This window comes from Oryctolagus cuniculus, chromosome 18, assembly GCF_964237555.1.
Source record: "Oryctolagus cuniculus chromosome 18, mOryCun1.1, whole genome shotgun sequence".
NCBI lineage: Eukaryota > Metazoa > Chordata > Mammalia > Lagomorpha > Leporidae > Oryctolagus > Oryctolagus cuniculus.
This window is the reverse complement of record NC_091449.1, coordinates 30984467-30997937: the sequence shown is the minus strand read 5'-3', so window position 1 is coordinate 30997937 and position 13471 is coordinate 30984467. Positions and strand designations below refer to the sequence as shown.

Below are 13471 nucleotides of genomic sequence, written 5' to 3'. Positions count from 1 at the left end.
CTTTCTGTTAGTATGGAAATTATCCATCCTTTCACTTTCAGTCTGTATATATCTTTGTTGATAAGGTATGCTTCTTGTAGGCAGTAAATAGATAGATCTTGTTTTTTAACCTATTCAGCCAGTCTCTATCTTTAAACTGGAGAGGTGAGGCTATTTATATTCAGTGTTACTATTGATAAGTAATGACTTGTCCCTACCATTTTCCCATAAATATTCCTATTGTTCACTTTGGATTTCCTTTGTACTTTTGTTCAGAGATTTTTCTGCCTTCATATTCTTTCTTTTTTTTTAACTTTTATTTAATGAATATAAATTTCCAAAGTACATCTTATGGATTACAATGGCTTCCCCCCCCCCCATAACTTCCCTCCCACCCACAACCCTCCATAATGGTGACATAGTCATGTTCTGTGTTTCTGTGTGTAGCACATCCTTAAGCATCTTTTGGAAGGCTAGATGGATGGTGACTAATTTCAATTTTTGGTGTTGTAGAAGGTCTTGATTTCCCCTTCATTCATAAATGAGAGCTTTACAGGGTATAGTATTCTGGGCTGACAATTGTTTTCTCTTAAGATTTGCACTATGTCTCTCCATTCTCTCATAGCCATTAGTGTTTCTGATGAGAAGTCACTGTGAGTCTAATCGGAGATTCTCTGAAAGTAATCTGGCATTTCTTCCATGCACATTTTAGGATTTTTTCTTTATGATTTGTTATTGAAAGTTTAACTACAGTGTGTCATGGTGAGGATCTTTTCTGGTCATTCTATTAGGAGTTCTCTGTGCTTCCTGTACTTGGATATCCCTTTCTTTCTCCTATTTGGGGAAGTTCTGTAATTATTTCACTAAATAGGCCCTCTAATCCATTCTGTCTTCCACACCTTCAGAAATTCCTGTGACCAGAATGTTGGGTAGTTCGATAGTATCCCATAATTCTCCAACACTGTTTTTAATTTTTCTAATTTCTTCTTCTCCTCCTCCTCCTCCTCCCCCCTCCTCCTCTTCCCCCCTCCTCCTCTTCCCCCCTCCTCCTCCTCCCCCCCTCCTCCTCCCCCTCCTCCTTCCCCTCCTTCCCCTGCTCCCAAATTTGGCCCTAGTTCAGTTCTAGCTTTTGCAGGCTTTTGAAGAGTGAACCAACAGCCTCAAGTTTGCTCTCCCTGTCTGTATGTCTTTCTCTCTCTCTCTCTCCTTAAATAATTGTTTTAAATGTAGTTAGATCCATATTTAAACTCAAAATAAATGAATGTCTGAAATATAAGAGCTATAATCATAAAATTCGTTTTAAATTTGTTATTTACTTTTTAAAGTTTATTTATTTGAAAGGCAGAGTGAGAGAGAGAGATCAATCAATCTTCCATCCACTGGTCTACTCTTCTGATGGCCCTAACAGCTATGTCTATGCCTGGCTAAAGCTAGGAGCCAGGAAATCCACCCTTTCCTCCCATGTGGGCGGCAGGAGCCCAAGCACTTGGACCATCTTCTGCTATCTTCCTAGGCACAGTGACAGGGAGCTGTATCAGAAGTGGAACATCTGGAACTTGAACCAGAACTGATATGGGATGCCAGCATCAAAAGTGGTAGTTTAACCTGCTCTGCCACAGTGCTGACCTATTCATTTTACTTTAAATGCAGAGAGAGACAGAGACAGAGATAGAGAGAGAATGGGGGGGGGGGCATATTCTTCTGTCTGCTGGTTCACTCCCCCAAAAACCTGAAATGACCAGGGCTAGGCCAGTCCAAAGCCAGGATCCCAGATCTCAGTATTGGTCTTCCACATTGGTCCAGGGACCCAAGTATTTCAGTCTTCACCTGCTACTTCCCAGGCTGTGCACTAACAAGAAGCCAGATCAGAAGCAGAGCCAGGGTTTGAACCAGGTATTTCCATAAGGAATGCAGGCATCCCAAGCAGGAACTTAACTGCTGCACGAAATGCCTGCCCCATAAAAAATTCTTGAAAGAAAATACGAGTAAATATGCCTTTGCTCAGATTTGCCAATGGACTCCTAGCACTGATAGCAACATAAAAATGGATTGGATTTCATAAAAACTTAAATATATGTGCATTGAACATTTTCAAGAAAGTGATAAAGCAACCCACAGAATGGTAAAAAATATTTGCAAATCTTATCCCTGATAGGGTCCTAGTATGTTGAATACCTAAAGAACTTCCACAATTCAACAACAAAAACAGACATAACACAAATAACAAATAGACAAGAGACTAGACATTTCTGCAAGGAAGATACAGAAATAAATGGCCAACCAACAGAAAAAGATGTCATATATCACTGGTCATAAAGGAAATGGAAATCAACCATTAGTATAGCATTAATAAAAGGACAGAATATAACAAATATCAGTGAAGATGTTAATAGGAACCCTCATACATTACTGGTGGGAATGGGAAATGATGCAACTGCTGGAGGAAAAAAAATATGGGAATTCCTCAAAAAATTAAACCTACAATTACCTAATGACCAGTTCTACCTGAGTATATACTCAAAATTGGAAGCAGAGTCTCAGAGATATTTATACATCTAAGTTCATGACTCACAAAAGGCAAAAGATAGAAGCAACCCAAATGTCTATCAAGTGGATTGATGGATAAGTAAATCAAGATACATACATAGATATACACACACATAAAAAAGGAATGAAGAATAGTATTTACTACATCATATATGACCTTCGAAAATATTACACTAAGTGAAAGCAGCCAGACGTAAGTGGTCACTTATACTCAGATTCTGAATAGCCAAGTCCACAGAGACTGAAAGCATATTAGAGGCCAGCGCCTAGGCTCACTAGGCTAATCCTCTGCCTGCAGTGCAGCACCCCAGGTTCTAGTCCTGGTCGGGGCATCAGATTCTGTCCCGGTTGCTCCTCTTCTAGCCCAGCTCTCTGCTGTGGCCCAGGAAGGCAGTGGAGGATGGCCCAAGTGCTTAGGCCCTGCACCCGCATGGGAGACCAGGAGGAAGCACCTGGCTCCTGGCTTCGGATCAGCGCAGCGTGCCAGCTGTAGCAGCCATTTTGGGGGTGAACCAACAGAAGGAATACTTTTCTCTCTCTCTCTCACTGTCTAACTCTGCCTGTCAGGGGAAAAAAAAAAGGCAGAATAGAGGTTACCAGGGTAAGGAGAAATGAGATTTAAAACTTTGGAGTCTAGAGAGACCTTGTAGTTGTGCACCATTGTGTATATACTAAATATACTTATTTTTACACTTGAAAATGGCTGTATTATGAATTCTTCAATCTTTTGGAAAAAGAATAGATTGGAATGAGTGCTTTCACTAATGCTAATAAAAATGTAAAGTAGTACAATCTCTTTTTAAGAAACAAGTTTTGTTTGTTTAAGAATACGTTTCCAGGGGTCAGTGTGCTGGTACAGCATGTTAAGCTGTCACTTGGAACCCAGGCATCCCATATTGGAATGATGGTTCTAGTCCTGGCTGTTCCACTTCCGATCCAACGTCCTGCTAATGTACAGCAGATGATGGCCCAAGTTCTTGGGCCCCTGCCATCCCTGTAGGAGACTCAGAGGGATTTCCTGGCTCCTAGCTTCATCCTGGACCAGCTCTAACTGTTGCAGGCATTTAGAAAGTTAAACAGTAGATGGGAAATCTCTTTGCCTTTGTCTTGTTCTGTCAAATAAATAAAAAGTGCATTTTTAGAAAAAGAGTAAATTGTGGCCAGCAATGTGGTAAAGCCGCTGCTGCAGTACCAGCATCCCATATGGGCACCGGTTTGAATCCTGGCTGTTCCACTTCTGATCCAGCTCCCTGCTAATACACCTGAGAAAGCAGTAGAAGATGGCCCAAGTCCTTGGGCCCCTGCACCCACGTGGGAGACCTGGAGGAAGCCCCAGGATCCTGGCTTCAGATCAGCCTAGCTCCAGCTGTTATAGCATTTGGGGAGTGAACCAGCAGATGGAAGACCTCTTTCTCTTTCTCTACCTCTGCCTCTGACTCTCTCTAACTCTGCCTTTCAAATAAATGAGTAAATCTTTTTAAAAATTTATGCTGTGATTGAGGAACTACATGAAGAATGACTTCAATAATGAAAAGTGGGATGGGAGAAGGATAATAACTCCTTCCTTGAATTAAATTTTTTAAAAAAAGAGTAAATTTTCAAGCTTTCTACTGCTTGTTCCAGTATTCCACATCTAGAAATATGAGAAAGTAATCAGTTTTTGTAAACAAAAACTGATGTGCAGATATTCACTAAAGTGTTCTTTGTAATAGTGAAAGATTAGAAAATGTTTTTAATTTCTAACAGATTAATATTTAAATAAGAAGATTATTACATAGGCCATAAAATCATGTTTTTATAATGTCTGCATAGATAGCATTTTAGAAAAACAATTTTTAAGCATATACATAGTAATGTCTTTTACCCTAGGTACCTTTGGTTTTCTCTTAATTAATCAGACTTTGGTGTTTAATAATCTTTCTGCTAATCTGTCTTTACAGAAACTTTATGATAAGTAAATACTGATGCAGTAATATTAAGTTAAACTAAAATTTACTAAAATGACTATTTGCGTGTACATGCCTTTTAAAAAAAGTACATGACTAAAAGCATGCTAAAATTAATGATTATCTCATGAGATTCTAGATAATTTTTCTTTGATTCTAATAGTTTTCTTATTACATATGCAATTTTAAAATATTATGTTCTATAATGTTTAATGGAGTAATGCTGATAAAATTCTGAATTTTATTCTTTTCAGTAGGATAATTATAGGAAAATAGTTTATAAAACTAGTTTGACCTTCGTGTTTTGACTAGCACGAAGGTGGGGAGAAGAAAGACTAGTTTGATGTCTGCTAAGTCACTCTTTTTTAGTACTGTCATGAAATCATTATATGCTTAAATTTTAATTCAGCTCTAATGTATTTTGTTAATAAAATGGCAATATATTAAGTATTTACTGTGTGATTAAGTATGATTACATTAGCACACTACACAAATTGGACTAATTCTATAGTCTTAATGCTATTTACTATGTTGCTTTACAATTTCATATACATTGCTTGATTTTTTAAATGCCTGCCCTAAATGCATGTTCCTTTTCATTAAACCTTACTATTTCCGACTTCATAACTATATAAACAATCTAGTGTGTGTACCTTCCAATGATTTCCTGTGTTTGAATAATATTGATGATGTTTAGCAGCGTCTTCTTGAATTTTAAAATATTTTTATATTAACTAATATCCATGGATGGGGAACTGTTTTTTTTTTTTTTTTTCCGGCAAGGGCCATTTGGATATTTATAATATCATTCATGGGCCATACAATATTATCAACTTAAAAATCAACCTACTACAAATGTATTGAATTTCCTACCTGTGGTCGCCTTGGCAGGGCCAGACCAAATGAGTCCTTATATGGCCCACAGGCTTGTCATTTTCCCTGAAAATTTCTGTTTGATTATGTAGAAGAATAACAAGCAAGTACATGTACTCTGTAGTGGTGAATCAAAGTAGAGAGAGATTGACCTTTTTTTTTTTTAAGTTTCTACATGCTTATGCTGTATTTGTGTATTTAAATCTTTTTAAAAAAATAAAATGTATTTATTTGAACAGCAGAGGGAGAGAGACAGAGAACTCTAATGATTCACTCTTCAAACACCCACATCCAGGCCAAAGCCAGGAGTTGGGCACCAGTCCAGGCCTCCCAGTTGCAGTGGGAGGGAACCAACTACTTGAGCCATCACCTGATACCTGCCAGCCTGTGCATTAGCAGGAAGCTGGAATCAGAAGCAGAGACATGATTCAAACCAAGGCATTCTAATATGGGAAATGGGCATCCAAGTGGCATCCTAACTGCTACATCAGTTACATACTCCTTTTTAAAAATTTATGTGAGAGAGAGAGAATTAGAGTGAGCTCCTGTTCACTGGATCACTCCCCAAATTCCAACAATAGCTGAAGCTAGGTCAGCGCTGAAGCTGGGAGCCAGGAACTTGCCCCAGGTCTCCCAAGTGGGTGGCCTCAAGAGTGGGGCCGGTTATTAAACCCAGATACTCCAAAATAAGAAGTGGGTATCTTAACCACTAGGCCATATACTTGCCCCAAGAATGACTTAGGAATGGAAGAGCAAGGATCTAATGAACTTGCTCTCTCCTTCTCTCTATCCCCATACAACAAAATACTGGCCAACCATCTAATATCAACTATTTCAGAACTCTGGAAATTAGCCAAAACCACAGAATGACTAGGCCTTGTCTATCCAAGAGCAACTATTAACCTTCAGTACGAACAAACTCTGCCATTTTAACTTGACCCTATTCCCATCTTCCTCACTTCTCAACTGAGTACTCCGGTTTTTATGAAAAGAAGCAACTTCACTACTAACAGCCAAGACTGCCTTCTTTGGAGCTCCCGTAAAGACTCCATCCCCAAAGCACTATCAGTATTTTGTCTGAACTGGCAAATGTCCACATAGTGTTAGCAGTTTGATTTGATTTCAAGAGTTCAGTTCTTGGTGGTCTTAATATAGGTGACTAGTCAATATTTTTACACTAGAGAGGGTTGGAGGAGAAGAGAATAAGTTCACAAGGTCCTCATCTTGCTATTCCAAAACCACACACAGCAGCAATCTGCTCACAACATCCCAGTTATCTAAATCTGTGATCAGATTGACAGACAAGAATCTATCCAAAATAGAAAAGGACCTCCTAGGACACCAGATCACTAAGGCAACTCTGAAACGCTCCTATATATCCTTGGAATCTAGTCTGAACAAGAAAAAAAGAACATCCAAATTATTAAAATTCAGAATGAAAGAGAACACTACTAACCTTATAGAAATAAAGTAGTCATACAAATAGTCAATAAACATGAAAAGAAGCTCCAACTTGGTTATGGGAAATGCAAATAAGAAATTCAATGAGGTACTACTTCACAACTACTAAGATAGATATAATCAAAAAGACATACATTAAGAAGGATTAGCAAGGATGTTGAAAAATTAGATTTTTCATATATTGCTAGTGGGAATACTAAATGGTACAGCTGGGTCTGGTGTTGTGGCATAGCAGGTAAAGCCACTGCCTGTGACACTGGCTGGCATCCTATATGGGTACCAGTTCAAGTCCAGGCTACTCCACTTCCAATCCAGCCCCTGGCCTGGGAAAAGCAGTGGAAGATGGAAGATCTGTGTGTGTGTGTATGTCTCTCTCTTCCTCTCCCTCTCCCTCTCTGTAACTCTGACTTTCAAATAAATTAAAAAAAAAAAAAAGGGTGCAGCTACTTATAAAATACTTTGGTAGTTGTGCTCCCTTCGGCAGCACATATACTAAAATTGGAACGATACAGAGATTACCATGGCCCCTAAAAAAAAATAGTTTGGTAGTTCTAGACATCTTAAACTCTACGGTTTATAATCAAGAGCTAGGAAAACATAGATACAAAAAATTATATGTGAATGTTAACAGTAATAACCAAAATGTAGAAATTACACAATATCCATCAGTGAAAAACTTGACTAATAAAACAATTAATAAACGTTGTATCATACACTGGAATATTTTTGGAGACTTCAAAGTAATGAGGTATTGAAAATGCCACAGAATGGGTGAACCTTGAAACATTGTGCTAAATAAAAGAAGCCAGTCATAAAAGGCCACTTCTTGGATGACTGCATTTATATGAAATCTTCAGCATAGGCAATGTATAGAGACAGAGAGCAGATAAGTGATTACCTACAGCTGGAAGCATGGGGTTAGGAAATAGTACAGATAATGGGTATGCCGTTTCTTTCTAAATGTTGAAAATGTTCTAAAATAAGTTTATTGTGATGGCTGAAGCCTTTGACTATACTTAAAACCCCTTAACTGTAAAGGGTGATATTTATGGTATATAAATTATATCTCAATAAAGCTGCTTTTCATTTAAAAGTGAATCATTAATATTACTGGATTGGCTGTTTCACTTCATATTTTTACACTTAAGGAGTACATTCTAGTACCTAAGTTTTTAATATCTGATAAGAGCACTGTCTCCAGTGATTTTTTTTGTCTTTTTTTTCCTTAATAAATCTAGCTGGACAACTCAGCCAGTCAGCACATTTAGCCCTCCAACTACCATACAATGTTCTTGGCTTAGGTCGAAGTGCAAATTTTCTTGACCATCTTTATGTTGGTATTCCCCGTCCATCTGGAGAGAGGGTAAGTAAAAATTAGTTTGTTTATAATTAGTCTATGCTTTAATATATTCACTAGTTGAATATTTGAACTCAATAATTTGAATTCAAATAATTGAATTTAAATTCAAACAATTCAAATTTTTATCAATTTTAAAGACAAAAAAAATTTGTTAGTGACCTGTCATGATTTAAAGACATTCTAAAATTTTTCCACCTCCTCTCTCCTTTAAACTTAACAACTTCCTATCTTTCCTGATTTTTCTCCTTTTACCACCTAACATATATAAGTAAAATAAATTTCACTAATATGTAAAATGTTCTACTTCTGCATATGTATAATCATGCTTGTTTTTATTTTCAGTCTCCTCCCAACAAGAGTCTGAACTCTAAGCAGCATTTCTGTACATAGTACTTTGAACAGTGCCTGATACATAAGTGTCCAAAAATTATTTGTTGAATAAATTTATTCTTAAGACATAACATAATCCTTCCCTGAATAGATGAGAAAATTTTTCCAACAGATGGTACCCTGTTTTGGGTTTAATATATGTAAACTTAGCTTAATCTATACCTAGGATTTCCATTTCTTAAAGTACTTGAGACTTTTTTCTTATTTAGAATAATTGTGATTTTTTTAGCGTCCTTGATGTTAAATGTTCTTAAATTCTTTTTCCAGTCTGTACGGAAACAAGAGTGGACTGCAATCATTCCAAATTCCCAGCTAATTGTCATTCCATACCCTCACAATGTCCCTCGAAGGTAATGTCATTTCTTGAAATGTAATAATACTGTCAACTCTGAATCACAGCTACAGTTACATCTTTTTAAAACTTATTCTTACTCTGTTCCCATGAGTGCCTAGTACTTAATTTGCATACAGCAAACTTTAAGTGAATAAGCATAGCATACCTACACAAAAGCTCCCTGACTCTGTTCAGTAAGAACAAATTCAATCCTATTAGGAAAACAGCAAGTTAGCTAATTAAACATGTATACATAGTCTGCTTAAATAAATGTCTTCAGCTTATTAGTTATAAATTCTAAAATTTCTGGATGCTACAATTTTTAGTAACCAATGATCTTTATTGTAAATTATTTGAGAAGTGATATACATCCCACAATAGTTTGGCACAAATTTTGAGGCTAGAAAGCTCAGTTCCACTACTGACTGGATTGCAAGACTGGGAACTAACTACTTCTCTGTGCTGAGATTAAATTGTTGCATCTGTAGAATGGGAGATAAAATACCCACTTTATGGGGATAGGAATGAAATATACTCAACAGAGTGCTGGGCATATAGTAAGTGAATGCAAGGTATTTTTATCCCTATTAGCAGAATATGTTGCTTCATGATAGCACATATAAATCTAAATCCTTAATTTGTATTTGCTCATTTTTATTTATAGACAGTGAGAGAGAGAGAGAGAAAGGTCTTCCTTCCATTGGTTCACCCCCCAAGTGGCCGCTACGGCTGGAGCGCTGTGCTGATCCAAAGCCAGGAACCAGGTGCTTCCTCCTGGTCTCCCACGTGGTGCAGGGTTCTAGTCCTGGTTGGGGCGCCAGATTCTGTCCCGTTTGCTCCTCTTCCAGTCCAGCTCTCTGCTGTGGCCCGGGAAGGCTATGGAGGATGGCCCAAGTGCTTGGGCCCCTGCACCCACATGAGAGAGCAGGAGGAGGCACCTGGCTCCTGCCTTCTGATCGGTGCAGCGTGCCAGCCATAGCGGCCATTTGGGGGGTGAACCAATGGAAGGAAGACGTTTCTGTCTCTCTCTCTCTCTAACTCTGCCTGTCAAAAAAAAAATTCTAGTTCTAGTTGGGGTGCCGGTTCTATCTCGGTTGCTCCTCTTCCAGTCTAGCTCTCTGCTGTGGCCCAGGAGGGCAGCGGAGGATGGCCCAAGTGCTTGGGTCCCTGCACTCACATGGGAGACCAGGAGAAAGCACGTGGCTCCTGGCTTCAGATCGGCAAAGTGTCTGCCGTGGCGGCCATTAGGGGAGTGAACCAATGGAAGGAAGATCTTTCTCTCTGTCTCTCTCTCACTATCTGTAACTCTCTGTCTGTCTGTCTGTCTCTCTCATTGTCTAACTCTGCTTGTAAAAAAAAAGAAAAGAAAAGAAAGAAAACGTATCATAGATACTCCATGGAATATTCAGCTATTAAAAAAAGGATAAAATTCCTACCATTTGCAGCAAAACGGACATAACTGGAGGACATCATGTTGAGTGTTTAGAAAGATACCACTTGTTCTCCCTTATTATGTGGTAACTAAAATTTAAAAAAAGAAATGTCTGTGTCAGCATTGCTGAAAATATAGTTTTATACCTTTGTCAAACCAGTGGTTAAGAATGTTATATTAGGGCCAATGCTGTGGCTTAACAGGTAAAGCCACTGCCTGCATCCCCAGCATCCCCTGTGGGAATCATTTTGAGTCTTGGCTGCTCCACTTCTGATCCAGCTCCCTGCTAATATGCCTGAGAAAGCATCGGAAGAAGCCCAAGTCCTTGGGTCCCTGCACCCATGTGGGAGACCTGGATGAAGCTCCTGGCTCCTAGCTTTGGCCTATCCCAGACCTGACTGTTGCTGCCATTTGGGGAGTGAAACAGTAGATGGAACATAGAGCTCTCTCTGTCTCTCTTTTTCTCTCTCTCATTCTCTAACTATTTCAAATAAACAAATAAAAGTAAATTTTTAAAAAGGATGTTATACTACATAGTTTTAAAATGATCTGTGATTACTTTAAAATTTACTATATGTGGGTAAAATGGTCATTTTGCCATTCAATTATTGTTAATAGCCATTGTGTCTATTCCCACTAAACTGGGGTATTTTTGCTTCTTTTTTTTTTTTAAAGTATACTATTGTAAAAATTAAAAATAAGAAGGGAAAGAGGAGGGAAGGTAAGAGTGAGGGAGGGAGAGTAGAGTGGGAAATATCATTGTGTTTTAAACCTGTATATATGAAACTTATTTCCTTTCTATAAATTAAAAAATTGTCAATAAAAAATGGAAATTCCAAAACCATCTCATGAAAGAACTATCTTTTTAAGTATGAGTAAAGTACTGAGAATAGCTAACCTCAACCACATAACAATCTGTTTTTCTTAAAAGTTGCCTTACTTTTATGGAATTCCTGAAGATTCTGCCACAGCTTCCATAATCTCAAAATTTTTCATAGTTTTTTGCTCTTTCTAAAAAAAATGCTCTTATCAAATTTATGTACTTAATAAAAGCCACACTGATTTTAGTTTGAGGTATAATTTTGAAATTTATTGACTAGAAGCCAACTTATAAATCAATAAATTTTAATTATCCCAAAAAAATCAATAATGACTATCTATTCATTAGAATGATCTTACCTTTATTAAGCCTTTAAAATGAAAGCATATCCATTATCTATTTCCAGGAAGAACAATAATTTCTATGTATGTAAATATCTATAGTATTGATGATATAGACCTCAATTTTAGGCTTTTGTATTATATGAACTATTTTAGGAGGAAAGAGATAGTTCAGTTTATGCTAGAGACATTTAATCTGCATATTGTCATTGACAATGAGAAACAAAAGGTTATTTTGTAAGATGTATCAATCTAAATGTTACTGTAGTAATGTAAACCTGCTTTAACATAAAACAGAAATGATAGTGGTTTTGCCCAAGCCACCTATATAAACTCAATCAGATGTGTTTTAGTTGGTCACATTACATATGTGGACAAGGTCAAAAACTAACATGATATAGAAGCCTTATTGAAACCATATGACTACAGAGCCTTAAGAGCCATAGAGTATCAAGAGACAAGAATAGGGACCAGTGTTATGGCATAGTAGGCCAAGCCTCGGCCTGCAGCGCCAGCATCCCTATGACGCCAGTTTGTGTCCTGGCTGCTCCACTTCTAATCCAGCTACCTGCTAATGTGCCTGGGAAGTCAGTGGAGGGTGGCCAAGTGCTTGGGCCCCTGCACCTGCGTAGGAGACCAGAAAGAAGCTCCAGGCTCCTGATTCAGATCAGCTCAGCTCTGGCCATTGAGGCCATCTGGGGAGTGAATCAGTGGTTGGAAGACCTTTTTTTCTGTCTGTCTGTCTGTCTCTCTATCTCTCTCTCTGCCTCTGCATTTACCTCGCTGTAAGTTTGCCTTTCAAATAAATAAATAAATAGGAGTCGGCACTGTGGCGTAGTAGGTAAAGCCACCGCCTGCACTGCCAACATCCCATATGAGCATCAGTTCAAGTCCTGGCTGCTGCACTTCCAATCCAGCTCTCTGCTGTGGCCTGGGAAAGCAGTGGAGGATGGCCCAAGTCCTTGGGTCCCTGCACCCACGTGGGAGACCCAGAAGAGACTCCTGATGCAGCTCCAGCCATTGTGACCAATTGGGGAATGAACCAAAGGATGGAAGACCTCTCTCTCTTTCTCTGCCTCACCTTCTCTCTCTGTATACCTCTGACTTTCAAATAAATAAATAAATATTAAACAAACAAACAAAAAGAATGTGAAGATGAAGAGATTTAAGAAATGCCAGAAATGAAATTCAAAAGGTTAATCATAGGATTACTTAGAAGCAATGAGAAGCAAATCCATGAATTAAAGAAATCCATACATGACATGAATGAAATATTTTCCCATGAAATTAAGATTTTAAAGAGAAATAAAAATGAAATATTAAAAATGAAGAATTCAATAGATCAAATAGAAAATGCAGTGGAGAGCCTGGACAACAAATTTGGTGAGACAGAAGAAAGAATATCCAAGTTAGAAGACAAACCTCTGGAAATTTTAGTCAGACCGGAAAAAAAGAAGAAATTAGAAAAATTAAAAACAGAGTTGGAGATTTTTAGGATACTATCAAACAGCCCAGCACATGGGTCTGAGCAGTGTCTGAAGGCATAGAAAGAAAGAATGGATTAGAAAGCCTATTTAGGCCGGCGCCGTGACTCAATAGGCTAATCCTCCACCTAGCGGCGCTGGCACACCGGGTTCTAGTCCCGGTCGGGGCACCGGATTCTGTCCCAGTTGCCCCCCTTCCAGGCTGGCTCTCTGCTGTGGCCCGGGAGTGCAGTGGTGGATGGCCCAGGTACTTGGGCCCTGCACCCCATGGGGGACCAGGAGAAGCACCTGGCTCCTGCCTTCGGATCAGCGCGGTGTGCTGCCGCACCGGCCATTGGAGGGTGAACCAGCGGCAAAAGGAGGACCTTTCTGTCTCTCTCTCTCACTGTCCACTCTGCCTGTCAAAAAAAAAAAAAAAAAAAAAAAAAAAAAAAAAAAAAAAAAACCTGAAAGCCTACTTAGTGAAATAATTTCAGGAATTTTCCCCAATTTGGAGAAAGAAAA

At 38.5% G+C, this 13471-nt stretch overlaps 1 protein-coding gene, 1 long non-coding RNA gene and 1 other non-coding gene across 22 annotated transcripts in view; 2 read left to right on the top strand and 1 right to left on the bottom strand.

The window, feature by feature from the left end:
• LOC108175508 (uncharacterized) overlaps nt 1-13471 on the bottom strand; it is a 164048-nt gene that overhangs the window by 127720 nt on the left and 22857 nt on the right. For 19 of the 20 annotated variants that reach the window (XR_011384209.1, XR_007914663.2, XR_007914666.2 and 16 more), the window contains exon 2: nt 10327-10411. The exons of the other annotated variant lie outside the window; for it this stretch is intronic. This is a non-coding gene — a long non-coding RNA (uncharacterized lncRNA). The remainder of the gene's footprint in view (nt 1-10326; nt 10412-13471) is intronic. 20 annotated transcript variants of the gene reach the window in all.
• The window catches only part of ITFG1 (integrin alpha FG-GAP repeat containing 1), a 240511-nt gene that overhangs the window by 219632 nt on the left and 7408 nt on the right, over nt 1-13471 (top strand). The window contains exons 15-16 of the mRNA XM_008248375.4: nt 8045-8169; nt 8824-8906. Coding sequence (XP_008246597.1) covers nt 8045-8169; nt 8824-8906 — 208 coding nt within the window. The remainder of the gene's footprint in view (nt 1-8044; nt 8170-8823; nt 8907-13471) is intronic.
• On the top strand, nt 7275-7378 carry LOC127487655 (U6 spliceosomal RNA). Its single transcript, XR_007914704.1, has one exon. It is a non-coding gene; the product is annotated as a U6 spliceosomal RNA (small nuclear RNA).